Source organism: Neodiprion lecontei, chromosome 7 (assembly GCF_021901455.1).
Source record: "Neodiprion lecontei isolate iyNeoLeco1 chromosome 7, iyNeoLeco1.1, whole genome shotgun sequence".
Classification (NCBI taxonomy): domain Eukaryota; kingdom Metazoa; phylum Arthropoda; class Insecta; order Hymenoptera; family Diprionidae; genus Neodiprion; species Neodiprion lecontei.
In genome coordinates this window covers 12,305,419-12,330,822 of record NC_060266.1, presented here as the reverse complement: position 1 = coordinate 12,330,822, position 25,404 = coordinate 12,305,419, and the positions used below count along the sequence as shown (strand labels likewise).

The 25,404-nt window shown below is 40.4% G+C and overlaps 2 protein-coding genes across 3 annotated transcripts in view; both read right to left on the bottom strand.

The window, feature by feature from the left end:
* Nucleotides 1-25,404, bottom strand: part of LOC107217405 (regulating synaptic membrane exocytosis protein 1) — a 1,749,170-nt gene that overhangs the window by 1,521,673 nt on the left and 202,093 nt on the right. The window lies entirely within an intron of this gene.
* On the bottom strand, nucleotides 17,939-19,621 carry LOC124295547 (tigger transposable element-derived protein 6-like). The gene is made up of 2 exons (XM_046745962.1): nucleotides 18,566-19,621; nucleotides 17,939-18,427 (listed from the first exon to the last, which is right to left on the bottom strand). Exons 1-2 carry the CDS (start codon nucleotides 19,619-19,621, stop codon nucleotides 17,939-17,941), a joined length of 1,545 nt encoding a protein of 514 aa, XP_046601918.1.

Here is a 25,404-nt window from a genome sequence, read left to right as displayed (position 1 = left end):
GGCCGGTCTGTCGTTTAATTCAATGTTAGAATGTACAGGCATCGAACTCGAGCTTCACACCGACATAGATATGGTTATGTTTATCGAAAAAGGTATTCGAGGTGGTGTGTTACAGTGCTCGAACAGATACACAAAGGCTAAGGATAAATATATGAGAGAGGATTTCAATCCAGAAGTCGGAGAATCTTCTCTCATGTACTTTGACGTTAATAGTTTGTACGATGCAGCTATCAGCTTTGCTCTGCCGTGTAATTCCTTCGAACGGGTGTCAGGTTTTACAGAGTGCGACGTTCGTGCAATCTCGAATGATGCGGAGTATGGTTACATGCTGGAGGTAGATTTGGAATATCCTAAAGAACTGCATGAAACTCATAAAGATTTACCATTGTGTCCGGAGCACTATGTTCCTCCGATTTGGAACAATAAACAGTCTAAATTGACGGCCACGCTACTTTCCAAGAAAAACTACTTTGTTCACTATCGCGTATTGAAGCAATGTTTGGAATTAGGCTTAAAAGTATTCAAATTTCACAAAGTTCTCAAATATCGGCAAGCACCGGGGCTAAAAAATTACATAGATTTAAATACCGATTCACGGAAAAAATCTCAGAACGAATTCGAGAAAAATTTTTACAAACTGGTGAACAACACAGTTTTTGGCAAAACAATGGAAAACGTGCGAAATTACGGAGATGTTCGATTAATCACCGAATGGGATGGACGGTACGGTGCTAGAGCTACCATAGCCAAACCTCATTTTCACAGCTGCACCGTTCTCGACAAAGAGATGACTAACGTCGAAATGAGTAAAACGAAAGTCAAATTGAATAAACCATTGTATGCAGTGAAACGTGGCATTTCGGGTAGGAATGCGCGTTACAAGGCACTCCCTGAACCTTGGGCGGAGTCCAGGAATAAGGGTTTCTGAGATCGAGTCGCAAAATAATAATAGAGAGCGCCAGAACTGGAGTCACGCATCCGAGTTTCGGCAGGGACGCAATAGCGAATTACGACTAAGATATTGCAGGCTTTTGTTTTTATTTTTTTTCTTAAGTACACCGGCCACAAGCCAGCAACCAACACCGACGCCGAAGATATTTCGAGGCAAGGCGAAAACGCGTAGATCTCGCGTAAAACATACCGAGGCCGCGGAGAGGTAGCCAACGCAGATCCCTGCAGCGCGGGAATCCAAGGCGGACACGATTCTCGCTGGCGGTCGGCGCGCTGCAGCCTTCCCGCTCACCCCGCCTACACCTGACCAAGGCAACCGGGAGAGACAGCTGCGCGTCAAGTTGCGCAATCTCTGAAATCGATGACAGATCGATTGTTACGCATTCTCAGGGTGATGACGTTATGAAGGATTAGCCTGACGAGATTGGCGTCGCGGCCGATCGGCCATCTGAGATTACTCTCGTTCTGGCGATCTAGCAAAGCAGTGTTATCTATTGGCGTTGAAATTGAGTTTCAGTTTTGCTTTGCTTCTGCTACTTGAAGAAATTTTGAGTGTCGTAGCGGGGAATTGCATCGAATTTCGTTCTCATCTCCTTCCGTTGCTTGGGGAAAATTTGACTGGCGTTACGAGGGACGATGGCCGACCACCGCCACGAGGGAGTCGGAGCTTTTGTGTCATGGATGTGAAGCGGTCAGCGTTGCTGATTTTCTCGCAATCAAATTTCGAGAGTAATTGAGCGAGGGCTTGTCCGAGAAAGGGTAGCCGTTTGTAACTTGCATGACGAAAAATCCCCGAAATTCGTTTGCCGATTTTTTCGTTTGGGGACCGTAGCCTGAGTTGCGCGGAATAATGTAGAGCCAATTTTAAGTGACCGAGCTGGTGGAGTAAGGTCACGGGTTTGAGTCGCGACAAGACAACTGCAATTTGGAAGTAACGAAATTCCGTTACTCTGGGTCACGTCAATTCAAGTACGATAAAGCGTAACTTCGCGTGTAGGTCGCGAGTCGTCAAAGGGGGAGCGTTCGCACTCGCCAACCGCGTTCAGACGTCGCGAAGAAAGCCAAGTCCGAATGCGTTCAGATAACAGCCAGGCGATTCCCGTGGTGACCGGCGCCATTAAAAATAACGGCCAGAGATGCGAATAGCTCGTCGAGTCACATTCTTTTGTTTTAGTTTATGAATTATTGTTTATTAGTAAGGTGGCGATTAGCGTGCGTAAGCAGAAGAAATTTTCTAGATTTATTAACGGTCGCGGTTAGCGCGTCGATTATGATTTGGGTTTATTTTTTGTCTAGCGGTTAATTGTTAAGTGGCGATTAGCGCCGTAGTTAGTAGAGGACGGTCGCGGCTAGCGCGTCAAGTCAAATTTCGTCTTTAGTTTTGAGTTGTTGTTAATTTTTCAGATAGCGACTAGCGCGAGTAGGCATAAGAAGTCGTTCAGATTTAGTTACGTTTTTTTTCTTCCTTTCTTATAATGTGATTTATTTTGGAGGTTAGGTTTGCAAATTAACAAGACCTGGTGTTGCTCCGAAAACAAAGATTTTTATTTTATCCTTTTTTTTTCCTTCAGGGATCTGTGCATCTTCTTATTTCATTAACAAACTCTCACCTGAAAACAAAGAAACGACATTTATGTTCTTTGTTTAATTTGCCGATTTCTCCTTAACGTTTCACTATTCTGTCTTTTATTTTGAGCCTCTTTGACACATGGCTTTTCTCTCTTATCTCTACCGTCTATAGCGACCCCGGGCTTACCGACATGGCGCATGCGCCTTTTAAAGAAATATATTTTCTTTACATATTATTATTTTTTTTGGTTAGTTAAACTGAGTATTTGAGTACGAATTGCGAATGGCATGTTCCCTATTGTTATTTTTTTGGTTTATAAATTTTAAGTCGGAATGAGCGACGTTTGAATAATTATTTTTTTTATATATTTTTTTTTGTTTGTATTATCGTTGGCCAAAAACATATGAGTGAATTCTATCATTTCTCTGTAAAATAACGTGTTGGTGTTGCGTATCTTGCTCTCTTTCGTTACCTCAAAATTACCCCCCGCCCCCCCTCACCGGGGTACTGAGCTACCGAGCATATCGTCGCGTCATAACGCATCAACGATTTCGAGGCGTGTTTATCACGCTAGGAGCCCAACAAATCTTCGCAATATTGTTTTTAGATCCACGATACTTCGTGGACGCCGAAATATTGTACACGCGGTGAGTTCTTTGTCATTTTCTCCGAGTGAACGAGGTGCAGGAAAAATCCACGTCACAGCAGGTTTCTCCATCCTGTATCTGTCTAAGACATATGTCTACGATTTTCATCATAATTATCCTGAACGGAAATTTGGCAACCAAGCGAAATTAATGTATACGAATACCGACAGTTTGATTCACAACTTCACCGTCCCCGACATACACGAACATATGAAGGAGGACTTGCATAGATTCGATACGTCTGATTATCTGCTTGATAACGCTTATGGAATGCCTCTAGCGAACAAAAAAGTCCTCGGCTCAATGGAAGATGAGAATAACGGAAAAGTGATGTTGGAATTTGTAGGATCAAGAGCAAAATTGTACGCATTCCGAGTGTTGAGAGATGAGAGAGACAATGAATGTGCCAAAGGTGTCAAAGAATCAGCGTTGAAAAAAATAACTTTCAACGATTATTTGGAATATGCTTTGAAACGTGAAAATTTGTCTCCAAATCGGCATTTGATATGAGGCCGAAAGCACGAGGTATACACTGTAGAACAGAAGAAATAGGCACTGAGCTGGAATGACGACAAGCGGATCGTGTTTCAAAACACAACCGACACGCTTCCGTGGGGTCACAAGCCTGCGTCTTAGCTTTGTAATTACCGTATCGTAATGTGTGTAGGATTTTATTTATAACTGTACCATGATGTATAGAATATTATCATGTGGGAAAGTGGATGAGAACGCTCCGAAATATGAAAGATTGTACAACAATGCGTATGACTGTCGATTGTATAAAAAATAAAGATGCATACTTGTCATGTATCGGGTGTAAAATAAAAAGGCACATACATTTTTACAAGAATTCATTTATTTAATGTTACATATCCGATTCGTTTATCCAACTGGCGTGTGTATTGTCAAAACCTAACCACTCAACGTATAATTTTTTCCACACTTCTTGAGCACCTTCCCCGCCAGATAGATATCCGGATGTTCAACCTTGAGGAGCTCTCGTTCGTAGAAACCACTAGCGATGGATTGATCTTGGTAGTCTTTGACGTCACAGGATGAGTATTTTTGACCCGACTTATCGTGAATATTTCAGTCGTCCGAATGGGAGTGTCACCTTTCTCGAAGACATTTTTGAATTCGCTGATTCGAACTTTGTCGCCGGATTTGAACTTTGCAGATTTGGTAGGTACCGCTCGAAGCCCTCCGTACGCCTGACGTAATAACAGCCTTTCGTTTGCAATGGTGACATCCGACGGTTTCATTTGTATGGTTTAATATTTCGTGTCGTTGTAGGTCGATATCAAATCGGGTAAGATGTCGAGCCACTTATAGCTTCCTTGCATACTGAACCACTTTCACATTTGACCTTTCAGCGAGCGATTGAAGCGTTTGCAAATCGAAGCCTTCAAATTACTGTACATGGAGTTAAGTTTGATTTCGTAGCGTGACATGAGGGATTTAAATTTTAAGTTGTAAAATTCTGTTTCTCTGTCGACGTGTGAATTTTTCGGTACCCGTTGTTGGAGAAGCACACATTTCACTGTCTTCGTAACATCATTTCCGGACTTGCTCTTTATTGGTTTAGCCCACGCGAACTTCGGAAAGATATCAATAACTGTGAGCATGTACTTGTAGCCTTTGTTTTGTCCAGTGTACGACATCACATGAACGAGATCAGCCTGCCAGGTCTCGTCGATATCGCGCACGTCTACACGTCGACGCGGGTAATTCCGGCGTGCAAGCTTATGCAGTTCCGTCACCAGTGCTTACTTTTTCTTGTTCATTTTCAACGCTCTTACTCCGGTGTGCAATTTGGAAATTATTTCTGCGTTTCGAATCGACAGGTCGCTGCCTGTTTTAAAGTCTGCGTAGAAGGTATTCAAGGCTTTCTCCGTGGTGATCTCCAAAGCTTTGATCATCTGACCGAGGTTGTCGATTTATTTTTGCAGCACGTTAAATTTTCGTCTTAAGATTTTTGAAGTTACAGCTTGTTCTGAAGTTGTTCGGCTCTGTGGCATCTGCGACATTGCACAGTCTCTTGTTCTCTATATCGTAATGCCCGTCCGCTGTTATTTGAAACCCGACACCCGGAGGACCGCAAGTGCTCGCAGCTGTGTTTTTATTTAGCTGATGTCGGAACACGTCGATGCTCATCTCGTGAATAATTGCAGAGTCGACGAGAATTGGCTAATAAATGATTCCGGCTTTCCGTAATTCTTCTAGAATCGACATAATTTCATTGTTATGACTTGTATTCCCAGCCGCTTGAGATGCCATTAGCTAACAAAGACTTTCTATCAACTTGTTAGCGTAGTCCAAGAAAATATGATCTGTTTTGACACCTTGTAGAGTAACCGAAGCCTGAGGTAGCAGAACACCTTTGCCCGTACGCTTCGACATCTGTGACGATGGTGATACGCCTTTGCCTGGCGTAAAAATATTGAGCAGCTCAGCAATTGAATGCTTGAATTTGGCGCTCTGAGCGTATCGGGTAGGCTCGGTGGCGCTATAGTACTTTCTGTGAGCATTTGTTGCGAGAAAGATATTTCTGTAATTCTCTTTGTCGTTGCTGGTAATGTGAGTGCTGTTGGGCATCTTTTTAAACAGCTGGTGCAGCAGTCCCTGAGTTTTCGAATGGAGCGTACCGCCTATGCCAACGAAATTGCCCTTGAAGCTTATTGATAAGTCGCCAACCATCAGCCCAGCAGTAGAAAGACTCCGTACCCCGTACACGGTATTTAACTCGTGCTGTCTTTGTTTATCGTTGAGAATCTCAAGATATTTTTTCTCTCATCTCACCGACGATTCTGTGACAGTTTGATCCTTTTTCTCTGCAGTTGCAAAAGAATCTTTTACTCCCATTTTCTTCTACGACTCATCCTTCGTTCCAGGTTTGAGTTTTTCTTTTACCTCTTCCTTGACAAGTTTCGTGCATCGAGTAACATTGACTAATTCCTGCAGCGGGGTTACCACAGGTTTGAAGATATCCTTTATTGTTTCCTGCAGCGACTCTTTTCCCATCCTAAGGATTCTGTGCTTAGGACGAATCGCATTTCTCGCTCGAGCGATGCGATGCAAGACTTATTTTCCATTACAAATTTCCCGTAGGTTGATATACCTAGTTCTGGGAAGCTACTGTTTCGTCGCCTTCGCAGATCGTGTATTTGATTCTTATGTCATGTTCATAAGATTGTCGAATCCCTTCCTATACCGACTATTACCGAGCTTTCTATACTTGTCGATCACTACGAGCCCATATTTGTCACCGTTTCGGCATGCCGTACACAAGTCTTTGAACTCTACGTACGACATATCGGTGTTTATATGATCGTTGTACACATGTCTCAGATTTATCTCGTTATGTTTGAATAAGACCAGCAAGTTGGTGTTGTCGTGCATGAGATGCTCAGGGATTCGAGCGTACGTCTGACGAAGATAGAAACAGTCCACGTCGTGATGTCTACCCATACAAAAGTACGTGCGTATCTATCCTGCTTTCCGCACGCTACGTCATCGAATATCATGATCGAGTGAGGTTGCGCCTCGTTCGGTGCAATGACGTGCTCATGCTCGTTAAAGGGATAATACTCAACACCGTCGACATGTTCGAGCACTTGACTCAGAAACTTGTATTTTGGTTGATTCAGATATTTTGAGTAAACGTACGGGTTTTCGAACCTTAAGCCGTTGGGATGCGTTATAAGCGCAAATAATGCGTTGGTTTTGCCACAGTTAGATGGTCCGCAGAATACCGCACGTACACTACTCGGCAACAATTCGCCATGGGGTTTTTTCTGTTTTGTACTCTGCTGCGTAAATTTGTTCAAATTCATCACGGGCAGCTCGGTCGATTGTGTCTCGAACCTCATCTCGAACGTGACTGGCTGGATTTTCTAGAAATGCATTGCTTACAATAACTTCCTCTTAGTCACAGAGCAGACATAATTGTGCACACACGTGATTGTGAGCAATCCTCAAAAAAGCAATCAAGTGGGAAAGGTTTGGTAAATAGCATTGTCAACAAACTCCCGATCTTGCTGCATGTTCCCAGTTATCAATACTGCGGTCCTGGTACGAAATTGACAAAAAGACTCGCGAGAGGCGATTCCGGTGTCAATTCTCTCGATGCCACGTTTGAGGAACACGATATAGCGTATTCGAAAACTCGTGAGAACCTTGAAGCGAGAAGCGTCGCGGATAAAATGTTAGCCGAAAAAGCCTGTAAGCGGATTCTCGCCAAGGACGCAAATTTGGGTGAGAAGACAGCCGCTTGGGCTATAGCTAACACGATGAAGCTGAGAACAAAGTTAGGCATGGGATGTCGAAAACCAAAGAACGTTTCCTTGAACAAAATCATACGAGCGGCGAAACAGTCTATGATTCGGAGCTACGACGCGAAAACGTGCATTAGGTTTGCACTTAAAGATGCTCGAGAAGCTGTGAAAAAAGAAGGCGGTAAACATAATATCCGATCACCGCGCGTTCTACCGGTACCCTCAAAAGTTGACGGATATCCACCTTTTGTCATACCTATTTTTGCCGGTCTCAGCGCTTCATGTGCGTTGGCGGGGGGTGCTGCGGGTATAGCAAAGGCTGTAAACGATGCGAACGCGGCTGAACGAGAATTGGAGGATAGAAAACGGCATAACAAAACGATGGAAGCGATCGCCCTAGGTGGAGGTCTCCATCTCAAACCTTATGAAAAGGGTTTCGGTCTTCATCTTTCAAAAAATTAAGTGTGATGCTACCACGCCGAGCTTTGACCAACTCGGATTTGGTGAAGTATGCAAAAATCATTAAAATTCCGTACTTCCGAGGTGTTTTTATGCGCAACGAAATGCCCAGAACCGGACAGCGTAAAATCGAGACAGCTGTAGTCAATCCCGACATAGAAGATGGCATAGGGACACACTGGGTTGCATAAAAGAAACGCGGCAACGATGTAGTTCGGTCATCTTTAACCTCATCAGACCTCGTGAAATATCTCGGTGTTGCTAGCGTTGAGTACAACGGTCGAAGGTATCAGGATTACGGTACATTCGATTGCGGACACTTGTGGCTGAAATTTCTAAGCGATTAGCTATATAAAAATGACACGTAATTTAATAATGTCAGTCGAGCACTTGCAGTCATGGATGATTCGTTTACATCAGCCATATCAGGAACGTCTTCGATTCTCAAAGTGCAATATTTGCCCCCGATCGAACTTGCTCTCAACAAAAATTATCTTCTCGGTCTCGTTGAACTGTCAACCTTCAATTCCATTCCCAACGTCGATGTTGGTCATAATCAAATATACGTAGCCAATAAGGTAGTCACTATATTCACTGGCAGCTACGAAATTGAGGATATTGTAAAGTATGTTCAAGACGCGTTAAAAAATACTAACATTGAAATCAGCATAAAGCCTAATAATAATACGTTATGCAGCGAAATTGAATGTAACCATATCGTTAATTTGGAACCTGACAATTCTGTTAGTCAGCTTCTCGGACTTGCACCGCGCGTATTGGCAGCTAACCAAACTCAACATTCGGATATGCCTGTAACTATTCTCAAGGTCAACGCGTTGCGAGTCGAATGCAGCATTACAACGGGCGTCTACGCCAATGGACGTAAAGTGCATACTATTCACGCATTTTTCCCTATCATTCCACTGGGATATAAGACCGTGGAAGTGCCGTCGCACGTCATTTACCTTCCGATCACCGTCGAGACCATAGATCACGTACAGCTTCGGTTAGTCGATCAAGACGGAGATCTGGTTAATCTTCGCGGAGAAGTTATAACTGTGAGACTGCACATCAAATCGCAATAAAAGATGGGTATTGTATATAACAGATTGTCCAAAAAGAGTTATATTAGTCAGTCGGCATGTCCCGATCAAGTCAGTCATCGATCGATTCTCGAACCGCTAACACGTCGAAACGTGGAGTTCCTGATAGCTCCGGGTCTAAAGCTGACACCTTTTGGAAAAGGAATTTCCGACAAATAAAACTGCGATTCTGCTGTTTCGTTGTATGCTACGTACCATGGAGGAGGAAATCTCGAACATTCAAATACCTGTCGTCTTTGACGAATTGATCGCCGACCAAGAAATACACGCACACAAACCGTACGCATCGTCAACTTTCAACAACAGCGATGAGATTCGAATCACCGTTCAGCATCAGGATTCATGCGTATTACGGAGCAAGAGTTTGCTGCATATCTCTGGAAAATTGCTCAAATCGGACGGCACTGCAGCAGAGATCACAACTTTAGTCAATAACGCCATGTGTCATTTGTTCGAAGATGTACGGTACGAACTAAACGCTGTAGAGATTGATAAATGTAAAAACATCGGTCTGACCAGCCTGCTAAAAGGTTTCGCTTCGCTCATCCCTGGTCAAAGTTGGCTTATGGAAAATGCTAGATGGCTCGAGTTCAGGAAATGAAAAAATTACCTGATGCCGATGGCAACCTTGACGTAGTTATTCCCCTGAGCATGATATTGGGCTTCGCTGAAGACTATCGCAAGATCAGCATTAACGCGAAACACGAGCTGATTCTTACAATATCAAAAAGTGATTTAACTGCCATCGTTTAAAATCAAGACGAATACTTCAGGATCGTGATCGATTAGGTGGAATGGTTAGTACCCTACGTGAAGCTCTGGTATCAACGAAGAATGGCACTGTTGAATTTCATTGAGACAAATACACCTGTCTTCATGAGCTTCCGCGGTTGGGAGTTGTACGAATATTCTTTGCTATCGGCAACCACGAAACACGTTTGGACTGTGAAAACGTCCACCCATTTGGACAAACCGCGATTTGTCGTGCTCGGTTTTCAAACGGATCGAAAAAACAAAGCCGGCAAAAATGTCAGTAATCTTGATCACTGTCACATTACCGACGTCAAGCTTTTCTGGAATTCCGAGTCTTATCCATACGCTAACCTGAACTTGGACTTAAGTCACAATCGCTCAGCATTACCGTACGAGATGTACGTAAACTTTCAAGCCACCTATTACGGCAAAGAACCCGAGCCTCTGTTGACGAAGAGCAAATTTCTACATTACGAAACTTTGGTTTTCATCGAGTGTTTGAAACAATACGAGGCTCTTAAATCCGGACCGGTAGATATTCGCATCGAATTTGAGGTTAAGAATAACTTTCCTACCGGTACATATGCCTACTGCTCAATTATACATGATCGTATAATTGAATATAACCCGCTGAGTGGTGGGGTGCGGAAATTGGTATGGAAACCTTGAACGTTGTGACAATCGATTCAGTATTCTTCACAGTAGTTCATAGTTGACGTACGAGGACTCAGTAGACCGGTTTCCGGTTTTAGACCAAAAGAGTTGGCAGTTGTGTCACTCGCCAAAGATCCCAACCCCTCAATCTTTTTCTTCGAACCTCCGTACGATTGGAATTATTAACTCGCTCCATTCAAAAGCGAAAATTTGTGGCTGTTGCGGAATTATCATGGAATATCCTGGAAAGGTGGTGATTCACCTTTCGAGAAGCTTGACTCCACCATCGAATGGATGTCGCTGGGTAATGCTCCAACAGTTTACGTGAAAGGTTTGGAGAAGAAAAGTTGGCTGCAGAAAATTCTGGGTGAAAAAGTTGAAGTCGTTGATTTGATGGATTTGGGTTGCCAGTCGTTGCAGAAATTGAATAAAATGTCAGATTCGAATTCAAACTGTACGCATCATGCTATATTACGTCTCAACTGTGCAGCCTAAAACGTATTGTTGCTACGAAATATTTCACTTAAACACAAAAGACAATCGTTATCTCCTCGAACAATTATTCATTCCCATTGCCTAAAGCATGGGCACGATACCGTTGAGTAAGAAACATGTAATTACACTCATATATCAGCATTATGAATTTCATGTCACATTGTAATCTCAAGTTGTTTTCGTCAATAAAATATTCTTCATTATCACTATCAACCGTTAATTCACAACCTCTGTTCTGCTAGTCAAGAGTTTATTGCAGAACCTTCCAGAATTCGACGTCGCACCTCAATTCGTCATCCGCAGACGGCTCGCCGTCAAGTCGAAACTCGTCGGACGCATTGTTCATCGGCCTACGATTCCGAGAATTTTTCAGGGTCGAGGCGGCTTTTTCACACGGCTCACGAACTCAACGTCGCACCGCAATCAGTTGTCGGTAGGCCTCTCACCGTCAAGTAGAAACTCGTCGGACGATTCCGAGTATTGTTTTCGTCGGACGATTCCGAGAATTGTTTGTTGACCTGAAATTCGTTCAAGGCCAGAGCAGGTTTTTCAGAATTCATCGTCGCATTGAAATCTTTTGACCACATGCCGCTCAACATCGAGTCGAAACAGGTCGGACGCATTGTTTGTCAGCCTACATTCGTTCAGGGCCGTTGCATCAGCTTCACAACGTCGTACCTCCACCTTCGAAACCTCTCCATCTTTGGAGAACCTTCTGGAAGCTCTCAAAACCTGACACATGCCAGGATTTTCGGTCGTACGTTCGAGGAACCACGGGGTCCACTCAAACGCCTTAGGATTCTCGGAGTGCTCTCGGTAATACAGTTATCGATTCCGCTCGATGGCATGATTTTTTTCCGACGAAGAACACAATTTATACCACAAGGGGTAATACCACGGTAATTTCAGGCATTTATTACCGACGATCATGGTCATTTGGCAGATTTTTAACGACAATCATGGTCATTTGGAGGATTTTTACCAACGATCATGGTCATTTGGGAGATTTTCTTACCGACGAGCGGTCGGCAGAGCACGTTTTGACTCACGAGACTGGGGGTAACCTTCAAGGGTTTGCGTCTAGGATGCACGGATAGGTGGCTTAGTCAGTAAAGAAGGTGTTTGTATCCACAACCGGCCTTGCTATACTACTTTGGTTGATTTCACATATTACAACTGCTCGGGTATGATTGTCTTGAGGGCGTTACCAGTTACCGATGTTCCATATAAAATCGGTTTGCGTTTGAAAAACTTGTACATTATTCAGAAATGATTAGCTTAGCTCGGCATCATTCAAAAGTGTTCTCGAAAGCATAAATATATAATGTGAAGCTTGCGAATCAGAAATTGACAACAAGAAACCATCGCAACAGAATAGTTAGCAGACTTGAGAAGGCATCTTTCTATTTGTGAGTGTTTTCAAATTAATCGGAGTTCACCTCACCCAACCGTGATAATACAAATGATTCACAGAATTCTCATGCTATCGAAAAAGAAAAAAGAAATGGCCAAAACTAACTTCAACCAATTTGCTGTGTAGGAGGAGAAAGAGGAGGAAGGGGAAAGAATCATAGGTTTTTTGGAAGGGGTGTCGGTGTTATCACGGGAGGAACTTTTGGACCTCATTGGGAATGTACGGTTGGCCCGAGAGAGGCCGAACAGTCAATAATATGTGAATTACTATAATCATAAGATATCCATAGAAATGATCTTCAGGCGATGGGAAGATGGGGTTGTTGCAATAATGTTAGATATCGAAAGTAGTGATCGTGATGATGATGATGATGATGATGATGATGATGAAAATTATTTTAATCACTTTAATGAAGAATAAAAAAAAAAAAAAACCGATGCGTAAATAATTATTATTTACAATACCGAAGACAAATTCCTATTCATGAATCATTTATGCGAAACTTATTACATTATGAATTGAAATGAGACTTCCAATGCAGATAGCCTATGGTTGTAAACAAAAATTAGCAGTATTTGCCTGACATAGAATGTATAATTTTTACAGTATTTGTTTCAAATGAAATTTACAATATTCACAAAGGAAAACGATTTTTACAATATTTACATTTCATCATCCTCGATATCCCCAAGGCAGTGTATCAATTTATTTCGCAATATTATCCGTTCATCGTCGTTACTCCTCAATGCCCACTTTTCTTGTTTGATAGTGCTCACCTCATGCTTTTTGCTACGGACCAGACATTGCTGCATTTGCAGATCCGTCTGATCAAAAAGACACCGCTTATGATCGTTAAATTTGATCTTTCGAAGTGTCGAGCCTTTGATACCTTTCGCTTTCTTTATAACGCCTTTGGATTCATTCTCATCACCATTATCACCACCTGTATTCCAAATTCAAAAGGCGTAGAGTCTGACACACAATCTCACAAACTCGGTCATGATCTTGCCATTGTTTACGTCCTTCATAAAACCCAACACTTTTTTGTTTGCCAATGGGATACCATAGCAGTTGTTTGCGTAGTAATCAAAGGTGTCGATCTTCGAAATATCTCGTTTGACGATATCATAAATATTTGGCACAGCGAAATGGTGGATGAGACTGTCCGTGTCCGTTTACATGAGCTTAGCTCTGTCCCCAAAAGTTGTCAATACGTAGTTGTAATGAAATTCGTATATCCAAGTCTTGGACAAATCCAGAATTGAAAAACCTGCATGTATCGGTTTGTTGAATTTAACGTTGAATTGAGTCAGTTCAATTATAACCATATCCGCATCGAATATGGTGCAGCTATAAAAGTTGGGTTATGAAATCCTCGATTTCGCACCCTATCGACCCTCCCATTCCGTAACTATCTTGAAATCTTTGTGCTTCCGCACATTTTCCATCGTTTTCCCGAATACCGCGTTGTTCAATCATTCAAAAAATTTTTTCTCGAATTTACTGCGTGATTTCTTTCGCATATTCGTGTTTAAATCTATATACTTTGCAACCACGGTGATTGATTAAATTTTGAAATTCAGTGATCTTGAAGCAATTTCATGCCAACGTTAAGACATTGTTTCGAGTTCCGATAATGCGTAACATATTTTTTACGCCATAGAACGGTTGGTATTAATTTGGATTGCATGCTGTTTGGGGGAACGAAGTGTTGAGGACCAGGTGGGAGATCTCGATGCGTATGGTGGAGTTCGACTGGATGTTCCAGATTAACTTTCAATATATATCCAACCGGAGAGTCATCCTGGATGGTTAACAAATCTAATTGCAGATCATTCACCCATTCAAATTCCCCAGATGGTAGATATTGACTCATAGCTGCACCATACAAGTTATTTACATCAAAATACATCACATAAGTGGTTTCTATGCTTGGATTGGAATCTTCAACCATGTAGGGGTTGTTAGCTTTAGCGTAACGGTTGGAACATTGTGCCACACCACCTCTGATGCCTTTCTCGACGAACAATACTTGATCCATGTCTGTCAGCAGTTCGAGCTTAACTTTCGTGTATTTGAGCATCGCATCGAAAGCAAGCCCCGGAGTGGTGTAATAATGCAGAGGATCGAGATTGTAAGTTGAGAATCAATAACGGCGGAAGTTTTCAAACATATCTGCTAAAAGCAGCACATTAGTTTTCAGATATAAATCTGAATACTCGCCAGGCGTAGTTAACCCGAATTTTTGGCACACATTTTTCGCGTGCGCATAATCTTCGTCGGAAACTTCCGAATCGTTCAAATTTGAGTGAAATTTATCTGTATCCGGTAATTGCTGCTCATTCCGTTTCGCCCAATTATCGATATATTCACATGGAAATACATCTTTGCATGTTACAAGCTCGAATCCCTCTGCATTATCGTAAAATTCACGCGTCACTTGTTTATCAGCGTCAACCAAATATGACGAAAGTTTATCGATGCTGCTAGCCATGAACCTAAACAAATCGATGAAGCGCAATTTCACTTTCGTACCTTTGACCTCCTTTCTAAATGCTATATACTTCTCCTTGTTGATCGGAAGAAGACTAATCGATCCCTCAATAGACGTTGCGAAATCCCGTATTGAAAAATGCGCATCATAACCCGACATATTGTGGAATACAACCGGTATAATGTGTGACTTTGTGTAATTTAGATTGCAGCCCTGATGTGCTGCACCGCGATATTTACCCGTAAAATGGCAATGATCGCGGTGCTTTACATCAGTAGGTGCAATCGGTCTTTCGCAGATATAACAAACCTCCGCCGCTCTGAACTGTTGTTCCTGGTCCGTACTCAATGGCTCCATCGGCACAACTTTGGTCAAATGAGGAGCTGAATTTCAAATGGGTATCTTTTCATTTTTTAGTTTATTTCAATACATGTGAAAAACTGTCTACTTCAAGCAATTATTTTTTTTAATAATTTTTTTTGATTCACATGCATAGTGCTTGTGGTGATAGAAGCCGTAAGTTTATTTTTACTGAAAATTTTTTTTAACTTTTAGTGTAATTAATATTCAAAATTAGAAAAAGTGCCCTTTTGATCCGAATTTATAAAAAGATGCCCGTTTGATGCAAAGCCATAAAAAAAAGCAAGCTTTTGATCCAAGGTGATAAAATAAAGTGTATTATCAAATATTAATGATAAAGAGATTAATATTAACATTAATATTGATGACAATTATTAATTTTGAATCAATATAGAAACATAAAAAACATAATAATAATAAAAAATATATAAACAATGTCTATATGATGTACTTATAATGATAAATACTGAATTATTTATTAACTTTTCCAAAAAGATATCGTTTTGATCCCAAGCATAAATTCATTTATTTTCTTTCTGCTGAAAAAAAATTGAATTCATATTATTTGATGAAAAATATCAATAGAGTTCAAGATTTTCTACCAGATTCTTAAAAAAAAAAAATCGAAAATTGATCAAACGATACCCTTTTGAAATTTAGCTCGTCAAATAACCTTTGACGGTTATGGCTAGAGATTGTCATTCATTGATGAACCATGAAATGCAATCAGGACCACGGTTCGGGTGGAATCAAGACAAAGAATCGTCAAAGGCACAGTGAACATAGTACGTGGCACTGTGCGGGGCGTGCTTTTGCGCCTCATTAACTAGAGGTTCGAGGATGCACTTAAGATCGGCATAGACGGTGAATGGGACAGACTCTTTATACCAATAATTCTCGAATTTCATAATCTTACGTTCGTTGTCAGGCAAATCTACTCTACAATTATTTGCGCTCCGAAAATCTGGTATCTGATTTTGATATGATGATTCTAGTTAAAAATGGCATAAACATCGTTTACATAAAAATTTTGCCGTCTTGTGTCGCGATAGTTTGCTGCTAAGTAAACGCGAAAGATTTCGAATCCAAGCATAATGGAATATTGTATGTGAGTTGAGTTCGTTGTTATTGTCCACGTTGATTTTGTGTTTTATAGCAAGCAAATGAATTGTTAGTCTATCCGAATGAAAATTGTTGCTCAAATGTAGGGGCATTATCACATTCGATTCAACCCCCTAAATTTTTAATTGTTGAATTATCTTGCATCTTAAACCTGGGGATATCAGAGAGAGGTGTGGGGAAACTCATCCCGTCATATCGTAGTCGTGTGCTATAGTGAGGATAGCTAGCTGGTCGGCATTTGTTTTGTAGTTCCGGTCCTATGTACAGCGCTGCGTTGATTGACCACAAAAAACAATGCCCGTCTGTGTTTACTATATTTACCACTGCGTGCCTTTGCTAAATATCCTTTGGCAATGCTGTGAATGTCGATGTACCTACACGCAGCGGATCATATTTGTTAATGTTGACGGCAAGGTTGATAATTTCAATTGTGGCCCGTCCGTAATCACGATGTTGGAATTCCTCCACCTTTACCATGAGACGGTCGGTAATGTTATCATCAAACCATTGTTTGAGATTGGTAGTTGGTAAAATGATCACGTTTCTGGTGATGAAGTGTTTTATTTCTACCATTCTTACACCATTCTTAACGGTTTCGAATTCACACGATAATATGCTATTCACCTTGATGCTACCATCCATTTGCACGGCTGCCTCCAAACGCACAATTGTCAGGTGCTTGGCATCAGCGAAAAAATCGTGCAAATCGAGGTGTTGTAAGTTTGTGATAACACCCGTCCGAATTCTGCTGGCAAAAGCGCTGTCCGCACCGTCCCATTGTGCGCGATTATCGCCCGCTGAAGTGCTGGCGCCGCCTCCGGTATTGAGAAACCTCCGGAATCTCTCCACCCAAGATCGCAGGAGTGTGATTGCATGTTGGATACGGTGTTTCTCGCTCATGGTTGTCCTCCGCCTCATGGAGATATCGCATAAATATTGCGTATTTGCAATTCTAATGGTGATCCAATGATCTGTGGTTCTGTGGCGCTCTTGCCCTTGTGTCATGGTATGCACCAAATCATAAGCGCCCCGTATGGCGTCGACGAGATCCTTGCAGGTTTCACCTGCCATGACTTTAATGTTGCAATTGGAAACCTTTGTAGGCGAATACTGGGCTTCTATCGAGTGCGCTGTCTTACATACGGATGCCAACACGTGATGAAAATATTTGGAGGGGCTGTTCACTGTTTCAACGGCACTTGTGGAAAATCTAATTAACGGTATTGCTTTGAAATCCTGATGTCATTAGCGTGTGCTGTTATTCATTGAATAGAAGAGTTTGGTCTATAAATGGTATACAGTGAAACCCCACTTATACGTATTTCAAGGGGTACGCTAAAAGTTACGTATAAGTGAGAATATCGTACAAGTGAAATTTCGAATTTTGGAATATACATATAACCCAATTTTGTATGTTCCGAAGAAAATCAAGGTACATTTCGAGGTTAGAATCATACACCCACACACATTATTAAATGAACGAAACTCGCCGCAATTAATCAGTAATATGTATTTGTATTGTACATATTGCACATTTCTTACATTTGTACTATGTATCATATATATTATTTAGTCTTAAGTACGGAATAAAAACAATCACAGTAAAATAGGAACAAAAGTCAGATAAGGAAAGCTGATTCAGTTATTTAGGTTTGAAGAAGCTGTCAATGGTGGCTTGTTTCTTTTCTGCCAACGAGCACTCGTACATGAAACGTTCGTAGTCACTGACGAGTTGCATGCCTTTACCATCGATAACCTTGGACATTATATATCGCTTTGTAATTTCCAGTGCCGACAAAGCTTCACAAAATTTCACCGGGACTTCTTTGACAGTTTCGTCTATTTCGTCCGAATCCCCGTCTGAGTCTTGTGCAAGAATTTCAGTTACAATGTCATCGTCATCCTGTACCACGCGTGTACTCAAGTCTTCATCGTAATGAACGAAATCCTCGAACTGAAGCCCAGCACACACTTGTGCCCAATCTCCGGGCTCTTCGAAACCCTCAAGCTCATTCTCTTCGTTAGAAGAGGCATCGAGATCATTCGCCTTTACGACTCCTGCATTTTGAAAGCACTTGGCAATGGTGTCAGACTGTACTTGGTTCCATGCAATACCGGTCAGTTGCATTGCCTATAGACAAGAAACAAATTCCAAGATTTAAACACTGCCTAAACATCACGTGTCGGAAACATTGTTATTTGAATGCATAATACCGATTTTATAGGCCTATGTGCTTATGTTGAAAATTTCCAAACATCACGAACTCACCTGCAGAACATGCAAGTTCGGCATCGTTTCTCCCGCGTCGAGTGCCGCGACTGCCCGCTGTACCAGCATCTTGTGGTATTTGGCCTTCAAAGCAGCGATGATTCCTAAATCCAGGGGCTGCAGATGGCTTGTACAGTTGGCCGGAAAAAAAGCCAGTTCAATGTTGCTAAAACGGAGTGCCGGGGGGTGAGCGGCACAGTTGTCAAGCAACAACAAGACTTTCCTCTTCTCACGACGCATTCTGTTATTCAGCTTATCTAACTGCGACTCAAATAATGCTCCAGTCATCCATGCTTTTTTGTTTGCTGCGTACTCTGTAGGAAAGCTTTTTACGCCTTTAAAACAACGCGGCTTCTGTGATTTCCCGATGACCAAGGGACGAAGTTTATCGGAGCCATCTGCATTCGCTGTTAGAAGCACCGTCAGTCTCTGTTTACTCTGTTTCCCTCCGTGACAGGGGTCTCCTTTTTCAGCCAATGTTTTAGATGGTAGGAGATTGAAAAACAGACCTGTCTCATCATCGGTGTTGTAAATATCTCGGAGATCGTAGTTCTTTATGATTCGAGGCAAATCGATGTTCTTCCACTGCTCTACAGTAGCCTCGTCGACACTGTTAGCTTCCCCGCAAACACTTCTGCCGGTTATGCCGCAACGTTTTTTAAATTTGAACACCCAGCCAGCCGATGCTTTGAAGTCAGCAGTTACATTTAATTTTTTTGCAAAAATTAAAGCTTGCTCTTGCAGCATTGGACCACTAACGGGTATGTTCGCGGCCCGTTTTTGTTGGAACCATGTGAGCAATGCTTTGTCCAAGTCTGAAAATCGGCCCTCTTGAGTTCGTGTTCTTTTCTCGCCTAAAGGTCCTGCCTTAGACGTACTTGACCTAATGTCTGCCGAATTGGCGATAATTGTCATCAGTGTTGAATATGGAAGACCGAGCCGCTTTGCAACACTGATCTTCGGTTCTTGTGGGTTATCATGTACTTCCTCTAAAATTTCCAGCTTCTTCTGCAGCGATATTGCTTTTCTTTTCCTCCCCCCTGCTGGATTTGCCATGACGTACCACGATATTGGGTGACACTACACACCAGAACACGCCAGAACTTGTTCGAGACAACTTATACGCGAATACGCATAAATTGTAAGCCGCGGCATCTAGCGGTTGCGAAGCGAAACATTAGGCTCAGCCATCTAGCGGTAGGATAATGAAATACAGTAACGCGAGTATCCATCAGAAAATCAGCTGTCATAATGACGTATAAGTGAATAGAAAATACCGTTCGGGAACCGAATAAGTATTCGTATAAGTGTGAAAAACGTATAAACGAGAAACGTAGAAATGAAATCTTTCTACATGGTTTATATGCGGAAACCGCCGGGGCCAAATGAATGTTACGTATAAACGAGAAAAACGTACAAGTGCGAATCGTATAAACGAGGTTTCACTGTATTCGCATAAAGTTTCGTTGAAAAATCTAATTAGCGGTATTGAAAATCTATTATAGAATCTTGGTGATCGGTCAATTAAGAAAACGTATTTTTAGTTAACGTTTCGACCCGGATATGGGCCCTCCTCAGAACGATTTATTTTTTAACTGTCAAGAATAACAAAAAAGATTTTTTATAAAATAAATAATAGTACTAGAAGTAATAAGACTTAAATATTGTAGATGTAATACTCTTAGAGCTATTATATATTGTTGATTAGTAAGAACCTTATGATTAATTAAAATAAGGATGTCTTTAAGTGTTATTTACCTTTTGAATTAATTAAGTGGACTAAGATGTAGTCGAATTCACAATTACAATTGGTGGAGACAGTGTTCTTTTGAGTGACGGTAGACAATGTCAATATTCATTCATTTTTGAAAAAAATAACCCTGAAATTATGTTTTTAAAAGCTGACAAAGGCAATACGTCGGTTGCTATGTATAGAGACTCGTATAACAAAAAAATGAGACAGCAGCTTTCTGACACCAGTACTTATAGAATTGCTAGATATGATTTGTGTAACTCCCTACAAACTAGGGTGAATAAGCTCACTTTTAATTGGTTTACCTCCAAATTAATAACCAAAAACCTACATAGAAGCATTTCTACGTACAACAGTGTCCCTCCACGCGCATATGGGCTTCCAAAAATTCACAAAGAGGATGTCCCTTTAAGAATAATCGTCCCATTTGTCAATAGCCCGACCTATACCTTAGCCAAGACAATCAATTCATGGCTCACCACCAATATCACACCTCCCATCTCGAGAGTTAAAGATAGCTTTTTCTTAGTTGATACAATTAAAACATTGATTATGCCGGACAATTATACGTCAATATCGCTAGATGTAATTTCACTCTTTACCAACGTTCCTACAGATCTCGCATTGCGTGCAGTAAACAACCAGTGGGCTTCTCTGGAAAATAAGATCCCAATTCCCCTTATTGAACTTGATAAAGCCTTAAAAATATGTTTTGACCCCGCAATATTTAAATTTAATAATGATACTTATGCACAACAGTTTGGTTTGCCTATGGGATCTCCTCTCTCCCCAATCCTGTCAGACCTTGTCATGGAAGACTTGGAAACGTCTTGCATTAATGATCTTGGTTTTGATTTACCGTTCTATTTTCGATACGTGGATGATATTCTTACTGCCGTTCCAAACGAAAAAATAGATCACACCCTTAATATTTTTAACCGGTACCATCCAAGATTACAATTTACTATCAAAACAGAAGAAAATAACGCCATCAGTTTCTTAGACGTATTGTTGATACACAACAATAATAATATCAAGACAGATTGGTTTCACAAAAAAACCTGGTAACAAAGATACCTGAATTTTAATTCTCACCATCCTTTGTCCTTCAAAATAGGCACCATCATCAACCTAGTTGACCGAGCTATCAAACTAGCTAGTACAGAGTTCCAGGAAAAAAACCTGTCGCTCATATACAATATACTTAGATGGAATGATTACCCTCATGGCCTATTACAACAACAAATTAATAAGAGACGCACCTACATCAACAACATACCTGACAATAATATTGTCTCTGCTCCCGCTGAAGATAACAATAGACCCGCTACTACATATATCCCCATCCCATATGTATCTGGTCTCTTTGAGTCACTTAACCGCTCATTCGCCAAATATAATGTCAAGTTTGTTGGAAAAAATTCAAAAGATTTACAACTAGTTTTTGATACCGGAAAAGACAAGATCCCCATGGGCAAACGATCTAATGTCGTGTATAAAATACCATGCAATGATTGCAATCAAGTCTACATAGGTCAAACTGGTCGACATCTCAACACCAGAATTAGGGAACACCAACGCAACGTGAATGAGATTGAAGAACGTCACACAGCTCTAACGAAACATAGTATCGATAAACAACACACTTTTAATTACGACAACACAAACATCCTTTGTGAAGAACACAATTATTATAGAAGACTGTTATTAGAAATGTGCAACATTGTAGGTCACACCAATTCTGTTAATCTTAGACAAGATGTTGAAAATTTAAGTAATATTTACAAACCTCTAATCTCCGCCCACACAACAAATATTGTTTAACGTTAACTACATACAAAAAATTTTTTTGTCCCCATTATACAGTCCTTTCGACATAACTTTTCTTAGAAAATATTTACTGTTTTTCTGTATAATTGTTTATAATAGGTTCACCTTTACTCTGGATTACATTGTTTTCTCCCATCAGTCGTTATTCACCTGTTGACTCAATTGGTTCAACCAACAATATTTCGTTAGACATGTGGAACTTAATTATAAAGAGCCTACCTCCACTTCTTTGACTCCTGTGAATTAATTTGATTGCTCAAAAGACCTTCTTTAATAACCTTTTAACACAATGACATACTGACTGTGAAGAAACATAGTTCTTTAATCTTTTTAATTAATGACTTCCAACCATTAACTTCCACATATAAAATAACTTGAAGATTGACATTGTCTACCGTCACTCAAAAGAACACTGTCTCCACCAATTGTAATTGTGAATTCGACTACATCTTAGTCCACTTAATTAATTCAAAAGGTAAATAACACTTAAAGACATCCTTATTTTAATTAATCATAAGGTTCTTACTAATCAACAATATATAATAGCTCTAAGAGTATTACATCTACAATATTTAAGTCTTATTACTTCTAGTACTATTATTTATTTTATAAAAAATCTTTTTTGTTATTCTTGACAGTTAAAAAATAAATCGTTCTGAGGAGGGCCCATATCCGGGTCGAAACGTTAACTAAAAATACGTTTTCTTAATTGACCGATCACCAAGATTCTATAATAGATTACATACGAGGTCGAGAATTCTTATTCATCGGCATTGAAAATGTTTAGAGGGGCTATTTACTGTTGCAATGGTACTTTCCGAAAATCTAACTGGCGATATTAGTTTGGAAATCCCGATGTCATTAGCGTGTGCTGTTATTCATTCAATAGAAAACTTCTGCCTATTAATGGGATATTCCTGTCTAAAACTTTTGAAGACTTTGTGAAACTTTCTAAAACTTTTGCAAACTTTTGAAAACTTTCTAAGATTTTCTAAAACTTTTTGAGAATTGAACTTCAGGGTTATGGTGTACCGTATGACAAAGCTGTGAAATAATGCTAATTATACCATCAATAAACAGTGAGTAATAAGTATTTTTATTTCTTTTAACATTTATATATATATATAACATTTATTATATATATATATATATATATATATATATATATATATATATATATATATATATATATATATATATATATATATATATATTTGTAAAGAAAATCACGACACTCGTGTACTTGTGTCGTTGCTTCTCTCAAAGTTTGAATCTGCCGCGTTACCGACGAAGGCCACCGATCGATGGCGCGGTAGAGCACGGGCTTGGGGAGATGACGAGCAATTTTTGAGAGAGTAAAATTGAAAAAGAAAATATTCAACAACGTTGAAAGAATAAGATAACGGTCATTACAAAACCTTTATAGAGAAATAAAATACTGGAATTAAAAGCTTTAAATGTTGTTTCTCTTATTTTTACAGGTAAGAACTGAGGTTATTAGTGAATTTTGTACATAGTGTAAATAAAACTCTTATTTTTACAGACAAACGCAATTGAGTTTTTATTCTAACCTAAAAACTGGATGCGGAAAAACTTATTACATATTTATTTTAGATTTATTTCCACAAATTATATCAATGTATTACATTTCATAGCTTATATTACTTAAAACTGTGTGTAATTGTAATTCGAAATATATATATATATAACTACAATAAATTCTATTCATATTTTTTTTTTTCTACGCATAATATTTACATTTTTTTTTTGTATAGTCTGCATTGTAGACAGACTTCAACCATGGGAGTGAAACTATTGAACGCATGACTACCGAAATCAGTTGACTCATAACGTACGGAGCATGCGCGGTGGCTGGCGATGTTGGCGTCCATTTGCATATTCTCTGCTAACTTATCTCACACTGCGTCGATTGAGTTCGATGCGTACGTAAGGATGAATTCCTTTGGCAAATTTGCGATATTATGAGTCCTCATTTCCTTCAAACCGCTCAATACGTTGAAGAGACAGAACGATTTCGCGAGAGACCCCGTGCACTCCTTTACATACCACTTCTTCAGCCGCTGAACATTTTCGAATGTACAGTAGTATCCCGTTGAAACGTTTCCATGATAATCATCGCACCAACCCGCCTCTTCCATATGTCTCAGTTTTTCCAGTGACGGTGGTGAAATGTGTAAATCTTCCATGTTTAGTACTTGTATTGCATTGTAAACGATCTTCGTCAGCCACTGTTTCTTCTCCTCACATTTGACATATACATAGCATTCATATTTAACAGCCTTTGTTACAACTTTTTACACCTCAGCATAAGGTTCGATTCCCGCATTCCATGAAAATTATGTGTTAGGAAAGCGTTAGTAGCTTTGTATTCAACCGGTAGATCAGTCCAAGCGTACGGTAGTTTGAACAGGGTGCGACTCAAACCCGATGCGCTTATGTTTATGATGCAAAGTTCCTTGTGTATAAATTTATCGTCGGGGCCAACGAAACTTTGAATGTCCATGATCATCTCCATATTGCAAGTCGAACAGTGTTGATTTTTCTTGTATGAATATTGATGCAAGACTGACGATTCGGTTTGTGCAACGTTCGCTTTTATTTCCAATGCTTCGGGAATTTCAATGGAAAGTGTGGGGGAAACAAATTTTCAAGTCATGAGCGACACTGACTAACAGCTAACATTTTCTCGAGCGAGCATACTGTTCTTGGGATATCTTTTTTTATACTTTTGGTGACTATGCTCATCTGTCACACAAAAATTCAAATCTGTTTCGTTCGCCCCCATTATATTTTATTCATAGAATGCCCTGGATTATCGTCTTCTGCATTTCATGGAATTGCACGACATCATGTTCCATGAGACTTACGATTCGAGGAGATAGAAATATTTCTAATCGCTCATTTAGCGCGAGCAGAATACTCGAACCGTACACAGTATTGACGGGTTTCACCCCCGTCACGTTGTACTCCTCCCCAACCTCCAGATCCGACATTTTCATAGTTATTATCGCGATTTCTATACCAACCACACGCTCCCCTATAATCAAATCTTGCGCGTGAAAGTTTACGGGTCATCATCACCATCAACATTCCCAGCCTATCTAATTGCGATGTCGTCATCCAGACAATTGGTACAAAAGAATGTATTCGAAGTATGACGAAAATATTATTTCTGAAACAGTATTTTCCGTCAGCCGTTTTGCAATACCGCCCCGTCACCCTGCATCGTCATCCT